A 14,049-nucleotide genomic window follows, 5' to 3' on the forward strand; every position below is an offset into this window, starting at 1 on the left:
GCAGCCGTGGTGTGTTTATAATGTAATCCCAGCAGTGACTTTAAAGAACTTTAAAAACTGTAAAAACGCTCCAGACTGGCTCAGCTGAGCCCTGTAGCCCGTGGCTGGGCTGTAGCTCTGACTCAGTAAAGACTCCGGGCTTGTGCTGCTGCTGCTGCTGCAGCTCCGACTAGTGGTTGGATGAGGAACTGCTAAATCTGAGGAAATGCTAAATCTGTCACATGCTCTTAACAGCTAACAATTTTTAATTTTATATTTATTAAGCCTCTTTTCAGTATCAAACGTTTTGATCAAAGTTAATATAACTTGTATTTGATGTCATTTCTATTCACTTGAATAGTTTGGTTCTTGATTGATGGAGTTTTTGGATTTCATAAAATGACAAATTAAAAGGATTTATGTTAATAAAGCAACAAGCAAACATATTTTCCATTGAGAGTTATTTAACATTAAGGAGTAATTACATTCATTTTATATTACATTTGGTTACATTTGATTACATTTATAAGTTACATCTGGCCCTCAGAGGACAGCCAATATCCCATGTGGCCCTCGGCCAAAATGAGTTTGACACCCCTGCCTTAGAGGGATCCCACTTTATTACTGTACATCCCACTGACTTTATCAGCTTGGCAAGTATCCATTAAAGGAAATGTCACACTGGGTTTTCATTCAAGTGTGCAACACTAGGACTAAAAAAGCTGGATGCCTCCTCTATATCCATATAAAAAAATAGCAATTCACCGTGGTAGGCGTTGTACTAGTAATTTCGTGCGTGTGGTATGTGAGTGTGTAAACTGCTCGAAATGTCTTAAGCCCAATGCATGAGTCTTGAGACCCTCACAGCTTTTACTGGGTCAACTGTAGCACAAGACATTTTACCATACGTGTACTGGCATTTTGGCCCAATCCCAGTTCACTCCTTGGCCCTACTACTTAGCCCTACCCCTCTTTTTTGCATGTACATGCCTAGAGGTAGGGTGTCCTGATTCTTGTAAGGCAGGAGGTGTGGGGGGAGTGTTAGGGCTACAGGGACCTTCAAGCTGAGACACACTCAAAACAGAGGCTTGAGAATCACTGTGGTTTATATGTTGCTGCAGTAACTGAGCAGGGCTTAAGTTTATCCTTGTTTGCCTTTTTTTATTTGAGCGAAAATAAGGGGGTTTAGTGCCCTTTTAATGTGATCCCTACTTCAGGACTATAATCAGATAATCATACCTTTCATGTTTTTTACACTGATCACAATGAATAAAATTAAATTAAATTAATTAAAGTTTAATTCTAGGACTGATCAGTAGATCATATAAAATGAATAAACCCTTGGTTAAATAGGAGCGAAGCTGCAAATAAAAACGTGTATTTAAAGGTCTTTTTTAATATTCTATTTTAACATTTAAAGTTTCAGGTTAATACAAGAAACAACAATAGAAGACAGCATGAACATATACAAAAGGGAGAAAAGTAAAGAAAGAAAGAGGGGGTAAAAATATATTAATAATATATTAACCAGAGGCCAGTGGGAGTTTATCACACAGTTTTTTACATTTCTCATTTTTAGCCATTCTAAATTATTTTAAAAGTGAGCTAAAGCCTAGTCAAAAAATATCAAATGTTGGTATTGCGAACAAATGTTTACATCAGTGAATGTAGTATTTGCTAAATAAAATAAACATTTTAAAGCTCATTTTAATGCACTGTGTCGCTCAGACGGTGACGACATGGTCTGAGCAGCGCTAAAGCCCCGCCCCCTTTCTGAGAGCGAGCGAGAGAAGCTGAGAGCCCGGCGGCGCTCCGGCAGCGCGAGAGCAGAGCAGAGCAGAGCTGAGAGAGAGAAGGGATGTCGTGGGAGGAGCGGGCTTCTACACTAAAACTGCGGTATCTGTTAACCACACTCTCACACGGAGTTTCCACGCGGTAATTTCCTCAGACTGAGTGTCTGTAGGTCTGAACGGAACCGGAGTCCGGTCGCGGCGGGTCTGTTTGGTCTTGTTTGAACTTGACTTCAGAAGAAGTGAGAGAAGAGAGAGAGAGAGAGACTGAACCCGGCGAAGAGGAGAGGAGAGGAGAAGAGAGGAGAAGAGAAGAGGTAGGTGTGTTCAAAGTTCAGCAGCCTTCATCCTCCCGGGAGGCTTATTCATACTTTCCAGACTCGCTGTTTATTTCAGCTACTTCTGTTTCTCTTAGGCTGTCTATACACTACTCTGACCGTTAGCTTTAATCTAGCTAACGCTAACTTGCTAATTAAAAGAGCTAACGTTAACTAGCGTAGCTTTAACACTTCTCTTTAGCTGCGTTATTTGGTTTATTTTTCTCATATTTCAGGCTTTTCTGTTTTCTTTAGCTTTATTTACAGACTGAGCCTCTCCAGCACTAGCTGTTTTCTTCCTGCTTCTCCTTCTCTCAGTCTGACAGAAGCAGCACTGTTCTGTAGTTAACTTTCCCTCTGCTCTCTCAGGTTTAAAGTGCTGGGAAGAGTCAGGTTTTCCTTCTTTCTCCATGATGCAAATAAGTAGAGTTTGGTGACTGATGAGTCACCCCTGCACAGCATTTCCCCCTGGAGCGTTTAATCAAAGGGTCAGAGGGAAATATCATATCACTGCAGCACTGCCTCATGACCTGCCTTCATCTTTATATACTCCCTTTGCCTGTGTTTGGAGAGCTCTGGTGAGCTAGCTTAAACAAAGAATTGCTTTAAAAGTAAGGAGATCTTTCTCTTTTTTTCTCCTGATATTGATTTCAGGGCTGGGCGATACTGTTAAAAAAAAAAGAGAATCTCTATATTCTTTATATACAGCTATGGAAAAAAAATTAAGAGACCACGTCAGTTTCTGAATCAGTTTCTCTGATTTAGCTATTTATCGGTATATGTTTGAGTAAAATGAGCATTGTTGTTTTATTCTATAAACTATAAACTACATTTCTCCCCAATTCCAAATACAAGTATTGCCATTTAGAGCATTTATTTGCAGAAAATGAGAAATGGCTGAAATAACAAAAAAGATGCAGAGCTTTCAGACCTCAAATAATGCAAAGAAAAAAAGGTCATATTTATATAGTTTTAGAGTTCAGAAATCAATAATTTGGTGGAACAACCCTGGTTTTTAATCACATTTTTTATGCATCTTGGCACTGCTTTTGAATAACTTTATGCCACTCCTGATGAGAAAATTCAAGCAGTTCAGCTTGGTTTGATGGTTTGTGATCACGCATCTTCCTCTCGATTATATTCCAGATGTTTTTAATTTGATGAAAACAACAACTTCAGTTTTTTTATGTAATACAAATAGTAAGCAGCCCTCTTCAACCTTACATGCAGCCTTTATATTAAACACTGTGTAAAAATATCCTTTTTGTTTTTAAGTTTAAAAAAATAATCAAGTATGAAAATCTGAGCCACTTTTTCGCTACTGAGATTATATTTGTAAATCTCGATTATCCCATTTTGAAAATTACATTATTACATTACCCTTATGTTTCATGTAAGTATAGAGTAAAAATTGGCTTATTTTCTATGGAAATGATGAACATGCTCTGCTACAGCCTTAACCTTTCTCGTTAAAGCGACAGTCCTTAAGATTTTTTTTCTTTAAAATTGAAAGCAGTAGCTATTTCTGAGTAGTTATGAGACAAACTATTGTAAGTAATTGTATGAGTATGTGAAACCAAATATATTAATTCTCAAAACAGGGTGTCTGCTAGGTCCTTCTTTGAGTTTTTTTGGCCTTGACAGATTTAATGGTTACCTGAGCAACTGCTACCCTGCTAATGATGATAAACACTGCTTGCTAATACAAAAGCTACTGGGAACATGGAGATATCAGAATGGCTTTCTCAATTTTCACTGGCTTATTCATGCCTTGGTAAACTAAAGAAACCCATAATTAGAACTCAGGGGAGCTGGCAAACTAAAAGACATTGAGACACCAGATTCATCTGCTCTGAAAGGATACATGCTTTGATAGCTGTCACAAGTTAGTTCCTTACAGAAGTTGGTTGCTATAAGGACTGTTTCTGAAGAAATTGGCGGTACAATAGTATAATGATACAGGGGTTATGATACAATGTGTCAGAATATATCACAATACTGTAAGCAAACTGATGTATTGAAATTGTTTAAATTGCACTTTATTATATTTATAAAATCTGAGTAACAGAAAAGTTACGTTGTTTATGCAGTCCTAATGGATTGCCAGTATGGTCTCCAGGTAGACATTATTTGGTGGAATAACTCTGGTTTTTAATCACAGCTTTCATGCATCTTACACATTGCTTTTGGACTTTATGCCACTCCTGGTGCAAAAATTCAAGCAGTTCAGCTTGGTTTGATGGCTTGTAGTCACCCACCGTCCTCTTGATTATATTCCAGAGGTTTTCAATTTGGTAAAATTTCCTGAAATGTCTAGGTCATATTGGGGAGATCTAATCTTTCTTTGGTAGGTATAGATTTGTATTTTTGGTCAAGATGTAAAATCAAATTAAACTTGCAGTACATGACATTGGATATCATATGCTGTGACATGCCCATGTAGTAATGACTATGCTGAAAAAATATATTGCTGTCATAGTCGAAACATTGTAACAGTAGTAAAATACATTTATTTTGTTAAACATTGTGCAGACATTCCTTTTTTGGTTTGTTTTGTTTTACTGAAATCGGTAACCTGTTGTTGGAACCCATGGCTTTCCTCTTAGTGACACAAGCTTTGTTACTGGTGGCACTGGTGATTTATAAGTACTGTTACTAGAAAAATATTACCTCAGTACCTCAGTTAAATAGGTACCATTCATGCGAGTTTGTCTGTCATCATGATCACAAAAAAACCTTGTAATTGCTCAGTTGCTTCAGTTTATGGCATAAACTTGCAGGGGCAACGCATTGACATGACACAGAGGTATACACTATAGACATTTACTGTATATGAAAAATCATACATAATATAAGAGTCTGTGTGTGTGTATATATATATATATATATATATATATATATAAGAGTAAAAATTTATTGACCTCCATTACAAGATGATTACTTACAACATATTTAAAAATTTATCTGCGGTTTTGCACTGTGTGAGTTTTTATTTTGAAATGGAAAAAAAAGTATAAACAGCTCTTTAATATAATCAAGAGGAAGATGGATGATCACAAGCCATCAAACCAAGCTGAACTGCTTGAATTTTTGCACCAGGAGTGGCATAAAGTTATCCAAAAGCAGTGTGTAAGACTGGTGGAGGAAAACATGACAAAATGCATAAAAACTGTAATTAAAGACCAGGGTTATTCCACCAAATATTGATTTCTGAACTCTTAAAACTTTATGAATAATAACTTGTTTTCTTTGCATTACTTAAGACCTGAAAGCTCGGCATCTTTTTTTGTTATTTCAGCCATTTCTCATTTTCTGCAGAAAAATGCTCTGAATGACAATATTTTTATTTGGAATTTAGGAGAAAAATTTTCCGTGGTTTAAAGAATCAAAACGACAATGTTCATTTTACTCAAATATATACCTATAAATAGCAAAATCAGAGAAGCTGATTCAGAAACTGAAGGGATCTCTTAACTTTTTCCAGACCTGTATATTGTTAAAATCTCGCCAACCCAACACGTGTTTTGTCCCCTACTTGGCAGTCTTGCCACAAACCTATGACCAGTAACCAAATGCTGTAATCACAGAGCTACCATCTTGAAATTCAAAAAATTGGTATGTTAGGTGTCTGAGTTTATGTATTTTTTTAATATGTTTTGTTTTACCACGTTTGCTTCTACAGAAATATTATATCTCTTTGTAATGCTAATCCAATTGGAGCATGGGCAGAGATGTACATAATAAAGACAGAAATAGGTTTACACTTGCAGATAACACAAACTACCTCTGTGTTGTGTATTCCTGAATAACATTGTGGGTCCTAAAATGTGCCTCTGCACACCTTGTATCTTGTAAGCCTGAATAATGTATTCAGATTCATAAAAGAACAAAGGGTGTTGTATTATTTTTTCACTAAAACAGAACATCACAGTTGTTTTGGTGTGGTCTGCATGAATATGGACGTGGCGTATGTTGTTGTGCTGAAAAGGGCCTATCTGGTAAAATGCTCTAATGGAGTGTATGGCCACTTGCTTGTCCTGCTTACTATTCATTTTCTAATCTACATTTTGTATCACACACAACCACACGTTCGTCTCTGTGACCGGTCACTTTGCTCCTGAAATGGCCTGACAGATGGAGAGGGAAGAGTCGCACTGAAGTGAGAAGTGAGTGACCAGGTTGTTTATAACGATGGGATCCGTGTTTTTCAGGTTGCATTTTATCTCAGGTACATCCTTACAAGTCATGGTTTAGAACAAAAAAGGCTTTATTCAGGGACACTACTGAGGAATTTAACCCGCTTGAGAATTTGAATTACCATAAAGTCTTGTCTTGCTTCAGGGCTTTTCAGAACGTCATGCACAGGTTGTTGCGTTGTGCTGGAACAGGTTTTAAATTGCACAACACTTCATGTACAATAAAAAGACAGGAAGTGGCAACGATGGAAAACTGGCATTCATTGCTTTGGGTAGGGCACTTTTGCCTCAGGGCTCTGGAGCCAACAGCACAGTGCACTGTGAATGTGAATTAAATTGATGCGGAATTCTGTGGCTTTTGAGAATACAAAAAAATGAAAAGAAATAGATTCCATTCAAGTATATCACACATTCACAACTGCAGTCAATGTGATCACTGGCTTGAGTCTGAGGAAAGAGAATTTGTCTCTTCCAACAGATGAGGGCAGTAGTTTGGAACAATACAAATGACTTTTTTATTAGTGCAGATATAAACCTAAATTGAGGGGATGGTTAAGTGCCCGAAACCACTGTTTTTGTTTTAGCTTTAATGCTAAATTACTCCATGCTGAAATTCACCAGTGCTTCTGTTCTCCCTCTGAAACTAGCTTCTGCCTTCTCAGAATGAATAAACTTGCTCCCTCCTTCATCTTGCAGTGAAGTAGAAGGTTTTGCAGAGATAGTTTTGAGTTTAATCGACTTGGCTGTGTCCTGGAAGGGAGTCCTCTACTTAAGCTGTTTTTTTTCTGTCCTCTGTCTGCAGGTAGGCAGCAGCCACTTTGTCAAGAAGAGAAATGATGCTGCTGTAAGAGTCACATAATGTGAGTATGCTGTATAATTCAGCACGTTTGATGCCTAGATTCCAATCAGGCTGTTAGAGAAGGCAATGTCAGGAAAAGCAGCACTGCTGTGACAAATGTGACAATATGTTTTCCATTATTTAAATATCCTTAATCTGCCTGATAAACATTAATCATGGTTGACGCAGTACAGGTCTGTGTTTACTAAGGATTTTATAGCTTAAAAGCGACATGATACATTTACCATAACAAACAGCAATCTGTCAGGTGTTACTCTATCCTTTTTCTGTTATACTACTGGTCAAAAGTTTTAAAACACCTATTTTAGTTGTCCAGTAGCAGTGCTGTATGGCCCAGGCAAGGTACTATTATTTTTTCATCTTAGCAGTGACTTTATTACTGCACTTCACCTGTTAGATCTCTAAGTCTTTTCTTCACTGCTGATACTGAGACTTAGTCCAATGTTAAGCCGAACTAAAGGGGTTGCCATGTGGGTCAGCCAGACCTCCTCCGCCCCGGCAAAATGACATGTTTGGCTGCTTAAAGATTCCCAGAAATTGTTATTTTATGCAGTAGGTATCTGCACTGGCTATTGTTACTCCATTTCACTTAAAAAATCAAGAATGCTCAAACTTTTGCACACTGTGCCATCTAAATGACTTAGACTCATAGTTCTTGTAACCCTTGAGCAAGACTTTGATGTACTAAATATATTTTGCGCAGAATGTTCTGTTCTTATGCTGGTCATTACCAAAGATTGGACATTAATAATTAGTGTTTTTTTAGCTGAACACATGGAGTTTGACAGACATGCGGGAAGAACAGCCTTTTGCCCTGATCTTATTCTCTAGTTGTTTTACTAGGCATGTGTATAAGGACTCACCACTGTGGAGTTTTTGATGCATTAGACAGGTTGAACATCAAAAGACATTACATTAGGCATTACATTCCCCACAATATAGCAATTTGGTATACTGTAGTATTCAACAGGCATCACATGTTTTCATTGTTGAATTTTCATATGTTGGAGAGCACATATGTCCATGTGTAGATTAGAGCTGGAGAAAATGCACCAATGTTATTATTGGCTTTTAAAGAAAGACAGCTGACATGTATGGCTAAATCATTTTAGCTAAGAGGCCTCAGTTTAGATGTAGTTTATGCTGGTGAAATACAGGTATGTTTTAGCACCACACACATTAAGAACAAACCAACAAAATGAATCAAAGAAGCCCTGAAATTTTATACTCTATATCCTTTAATTCTGTCAATTCCTGCTTCCAGAAAGTAATTCCACACAAAATTGTTATTGCTATAACTTGAGAGAGCTTTTTTAGTGGAAATATGTTTGGTAGTCCAAGATGATGTCCTGGTTGAGGCCTGAACAGCTTGTGGGAAGAAACTGCTCCTCATCCTCTGCAGTCTGTGGATTTTAAAACCCATTTCCAAAGCAGAGTTTATTTCCATTGCTATTTCCTGCTGTGACCTGGTAACCAGTAAATTGTTTGCTAAAAATCACTCCCTCTTTTTTTAAACAATATATATATGAAAATTTTATGTTTTAGTTCAAGTTTACTTAAAGACCCTAACAGTTTACTGCTTAATTTTATACACTGGATTTTGTACCATTTCCGGTTGTTGACTTCACATAAAGAGCTAAAGGGGTGTTTTTAAAGGGGTGTTTTAAAGAACTAAATGTATGACCAGTAGTGTATGTCTATATTGAGGTCAGTAATCTGTTTATTGGACACATTAACTCTTCAGTTTGTTTCTGTTTAGAGAACTGTTTTTTTTTTCTGTAGGTCTCATTTTCAAGGCCATACAACGTTATTTGTTTCATAGAGCCTAGAGATCAGACTATTAGAACCCTTATCTTGTCTCTGCAGTGGTAAACAGCCTTCAGAGGCACATGCCTACATTAGCATGCTAATGGGTTTCATCTGTGCATCTGGAAGGGTCGAGTCTGACATTGCAGTAGGTTTTGGCTTATGGACCTGAAGACTATAGCTGTGAGGATTAATGGACCGTTAAAACTCTGCAGCTCCAGGAGTGAGTAAAGGAGTGACAACACAGTCATAGTGTGTGGACCCCAGCGCTTTACCGCCCCACTGTGAGCGAAGAGACTGAGTCACGCCTCTAGTTGTTTAACAGATGCTTTCCTTCCTCTGCAGGTTTCTCTGCATGATGCTGCCGCTTCTTGTGAATATCCTTATTGCTGTACATGGTGAGTATTTGGCCTGCTTCCAGCCCCTATTGAAATTTTGCAAGCCTTTTGTCTATAGACATTCTGTTTACCACACAAACATGAACGTCATGCTGCTCTATCTCTTCTCCCACATGTTGTGATGTTGCAGGCAATAAAACATTAGGGCTGTTAGCAATACCTCTACCCACCTTAAACACTTGTTTATTTAGAGAGGGATGAAAGCCTGAGGCTGATGAAGAGAGAGAGAGAAAGAGATGATTACACCAACATGCTTATAGTTAGAGGCAAGCAGTGGGTGTGCTACAGTGATGAACTATTAGAGCAGTCCGTTCATTAAGCACTTGATTTAAGTAATAAAAATCATGAAACATTGTACTAGGACTGGGAAATATATGTGTGTGTATATGTATGTATTAAGCAATTCTGGATTATTTTTTTCAGTTGGTTTATTAGGAATAGACAACATTATTTAAAATGATGTCCAAGCCATTGTTTTCTTTACTTTTACTATCTTTTCTTTTTTTAAGGATAGTAAGCAGTCCACTTTAACCTTACATGCAGCTTTTATATTAAACACAGTACAAACATAACCTGCTTGTATTTCAGTTAAAGAAAAGTGTAAAATATGAAAATCACTGCCACATAAAAAAGTTCTTTACAGGTTTCTGACCGAAGCAAATGTCTTATCTGATGAGATTCCCTCAGCTTATACAATTATCCTATTTTGAAAATCGCATTAAAACAGTAGTTTGATTAATCAGATTAATGTGATTAACCTCCCAGCCCTGTGTGTATTAAGGATGGACAATATGGGCAAAAAAGTCTCAACATATTTCTTTATTCAGTCCATATAATATACTTCTGATATTAATATGAACTATATAAAATAAATAATATGATATAATGTATGTCTGTACCTATAAACGTCTGAAAAATAAATAGAGCAGTATTTGTATTGCATTCTGGAATTTGATGCATAATTGATATAATGTATACTGAAATATATGAGCATATCACTTTTAGTTAAATATTTAAAATTGCGCTATATATATAGAGACATTGATACATTGTGCAGCCGTAAGTTGCACACTTTTTTAAATCTTTTTCAAATAGCATGTTAGACAATGTTAATCTGAGTATCTTTTTTTAATGTGTATTTAAACGTTTACAAAAAGATGGGAGGTGTACTCACTTTTGTGAGAGAGTGTAGGAATAACAATTTGAAAGTGTTTCCTTTTAAATGATTCAGTATTTTTACTTTTACAATTGTTACAATTTACTACAGTTAAATCCTTACACTCTTACAGGTGTGTCTGCTTTGAGTCCTGTAAGTAGTTGGCCCGGTCGGTACCAGGACTTTCAGTGGAGGGCTCAGCTGTGCTGTGAGTGGCCTTCAGTTGGGCCTAGTGCCAACACCAATGATGCCAGTGCCAGCAGCAGTGTCAAGACTACCAACACATCAGTCACTCAGATCAGAGGCCTTCCTGAGTCGGCTTCGTATCAGTGCAGCATACAGAACTTCACAAATGGCATGGACACCTCCACTGAATCACAGGGCTTCTCTGGTAAATTTAACTGACTGCATATTTGTGTAGTTTTGACTGTAGTCTTTTATAATATATAATGGTAAAAAAAAAAAAATTGAGATGACTGACAGGTGTCACATGTATTAAAATGATAGTACCACAGACTTAATGTAAAAAAGCCTTTGAGAGTATTCTTAGCTGTTTTGTTGAATCCAGTTGCCTGTATGCCTATTTCGTTTCCTTTATTTATCGTTTTTGTACCAATTCTCTTCTTAATTTTAGACTCATGGTTCATTTAACAGTTGGAATACCAGCTTTGTCTGTATTGCTGTAGATGTTCGTGGGGGATTAATATCAGTCTCTATAAAGTGAATATATTTTCTTACACCAGAGATATTTGTTTGTTTTAAGACACTGTGTTTCAGTGCATTATCTGTTTCACTGCCAAATGTGCAGCAGATGTTGTTAGCTAACTGGTAGTTCAGGCCATAATGAAGAAAATAACCCACTTTAAAAATAGAAAAACTGAAGGCTTTTGTATAGCTTTCCGGTTCATGTGTTCGAAGAAACCTGCGTCTGAGAGAGTTCTCTATGAAATAATATGAACGGTGTCACTAGGTTTAGTCATGGAGAATTAAAAAAAGGGTCTGTGCTCCTTTTCACATTATGTTTGCAATTTTGGAACAAAGCAGTATGTGCTAGAAATCACATGTCCAAAACAGCCTGTTATCTGTAGTTCTTATGTCATCATCTCTTTGGATTCTTCCGCTATTAGCAGAATCTCTTTAAGGATGTTGTTTTTTTTGGGCTGGTGTGATGTCAAGCTGGACATGGTGACTGCTGGGAGTGAAGATTTAATCATCCAATCAATATTCAGGGCTCATTATGCATGTCGATCAATTCTCATTACTTACCCTTTCAGTTTTACCCTTCAGGACAATGATTAAATTAGAAGCAAGTAAATTGATAGCACACAGATTAATAAGGCTGGGGATTCTTAGCCCATTTATTTTTTAAGAGCAAACTCTTTTACATTAATTAGTTATGTTTTGCAATATGTATTGCAGTAGTAATAATACTGAGTCAGTGATCCAACATATTCATAATATTAGTAATTAGTGCACTTTTTTATAAAAATATATTATATTAATCATATATTATGTGAATATGTCATGGAAAATAAGAACAGGACAGCAAAAAAGAATGATGTTTCATTGAATTTAGCTTGTGTGACATATTGGCCTATTAATATTGTACAACATTGAAACGACTGTAGAAGTGTACTGTAGAAGAAACTAACTAGATCTAAAAATAAAAAAGGGATATCTTGGGCTACTTTCACATAGTGTACACACTGATGGGAGTGGTGGTCTGGAAGTGATAAACGTGGCTACATTCTGAACTGATTCATAGCTCTTTAGATGCTGACGAGGATTACAGTAAAAGTGGAGCAGTGCTCGTTTGGGTGTGTGTGTGTACCATTCAGACAGATGTAAGATACAGGGAAGATTTTGTACAAAAAATTGATTTGGGCTACTTTTCCTTGCTTTGTGAACATAGCCTTAGATTGATATTCATTAGCAGAACTGCAAGTCCACTTGCCAGGCTGTGAGCAGAATATTAAATCACTTTTATACATGCAGGTTTTTTGTTTTAAAACTTAAATATGTTTTTCCGGCATGCTCACTTTGGCACAAATTGCTTTAGGCTATCTTTTGCTTTTGGGCTGACTGACAATGCTTAATGAAACCGATGTGCTAACCAGGTCTGTCTCTTTACAGCAGAGTGTTTTGACATCCTGTGCCACCTTGAAGATGAACAGGCAAACTTAATTTGTTTTCTAAAGTACCGGAGAGCACCAGACACAATCACAACCAGTACGTTCACTGTTAACCTGCAGCAAGTTGGGTAAGTCTCTTTTGTCTATGTACTGTATGATATATAAGCTGCTTGTTGAACTTCCAAGTAGGGTTGAACAATAATTTAACATGTGGGTGTTCTTGGTAGTTGGTAGTATAAGTAGTATAATTATAAACAGGGTTTACATATAAAGTATACAAGTAAAAGTTTGTATGTAGTAGTTTGTCTATCATAATAAAAAATATACAATATACAGTTTAGGAAAAAGTTTATTACATACATTTACCTTGTTGTTTGTAGGCTCCATCATAATCAATAACCTCTTTACTTTAGAGCTTTCTTTTGTTTCTTTGTTTTTTTGCATATTATTATTATTATACTGTTCAAAACATCCTGTCTCCCTTTCTCGTGTCGTATTTTGTTTCTTTGTTTTTTAGTTCTACTGTTTTGGTTGTCACTGTTATTTTGTGTGGTCGGTCTTCTGTACACCACGTGACAGACAGCCCATCCTGTGTGAACCTAAAATCATCAAGAAAGGATGTGAACAAATATCAAAGGTCATAATTGTGGTAAAAAGAATCAAAATAAGAAATGAAATGTAGCTTCTTTTTTTCACACTGTAATGTGTGATTCAGATTGTCCACATGGTTTAAGGGTTAGAAACTCTATAGGTAATACTATCAATAGGTGATATGAAGATTGCACTTATATGACTCTTGCTTAACACATGGCGATGCTACTTTCTATTTCAGAAAGGACCTGACTTTACATACAGATGCACCGATCCACACTAATCAGACACAGTGTTCTGGGGAGGATGCCGTCACATGTTCTATAGCTGTTCATGCAGCAAAGGGCTCAGTTTCCCTGCTAATTAGTGGATTCATCAATGGTCGTTCACTTCAGTCACCAGAGATGCACATCAGCACTGATTACTTACGTAAGTGCCACCCTCACCTTTAATGCTCATTATAGTTGAATTGGGTAAAGAAACCTTAAAGCATATTCAACAGTTAAGACAAAATAAGTTTTTTTTTCTTTTTTCACTAAACCAAATTACCTAAAAAATTAATTTACTTTACATTAAATTACTACATTATTTAATTTTGAAGAAATCAACATTTCCTTTTTTCTCTTTGTTTTTTGTTAATTAAATGTTAATTTCATGAATAATTTATCAAATATCAAATGTAAAGACTTATTTATATAACTTTTATTTGTGTTGAGAGTTAAGTATGTATACTTTCTACCATTATACCAAGTATTTATTATTTTATAAGTCATTGTGGTGTTTCTGTTTTAGTATTGCTAATATATAATAATAATATAATATAAT

At 36.4% G+C, this 14,049-nt stretch overlaps 1 protein-coding gene across 3 annotated transcripts in view; it reads left to right on the forward strand.

The window, feature by feature from the left end:
• lepr (leptin receptor) overlaps positions 1-14,049 on the forward strand; it is a 60,639-nt gene that overhangs the window by 28,572 nt on the left and 18,018 nt on the right. Inside the window, exons 1-6 of one of the 3 annotated variants that reach the window (XM_022675870.2) lie at positions 1,779-2,086; positions 7,085-7,142; positions 9,293-9,345; positions 10,635-10,892; positions 12,635-12,761; positions 13,466-13,653. In XM_022675870.2, the coding sequence (XP_022531591.2) occupies positions 7,141-7,142; positions 9,293-9,345; positions 10,635-10,892; positions 12,635-12,761; positions 13,466-13,653 (628 nt within the window). In that variant the 5' untranslated portion in view covers positions 1,779-2,086; positions 7,085-7,140. Of the gene's footprint in view, positions 1-1,778; positions 2,087-7,084; positions 7,143-9,082; positions 9,171-9,292; positions 9,346-10,634; positions 10,893-12,634; positions 12,762-13,465; positions 13,654-14,049 lie in introns of those variants that run through there. The other 2 variants (XM_007248223.4, XM_049479607.1) reach the window with 2 other exon arrangements.

This window comes from Astyanax mexicanus, chromosome 5, assembly GCF_023375975.1.
Source record: "Astyanax mexicanus isolate ESR-SI-001 chromosome 5, AstMex3_surface, whole genome shotgun sequence".
In the NCBI taxonomy this organism is placed as follows: domain Eukaryota; kingdom Metazoa; phylum Chordata; class Actinopteri; order Characiformes; family Acestrorhamphidae; genus Astyanax; species Astyanax mexicanus.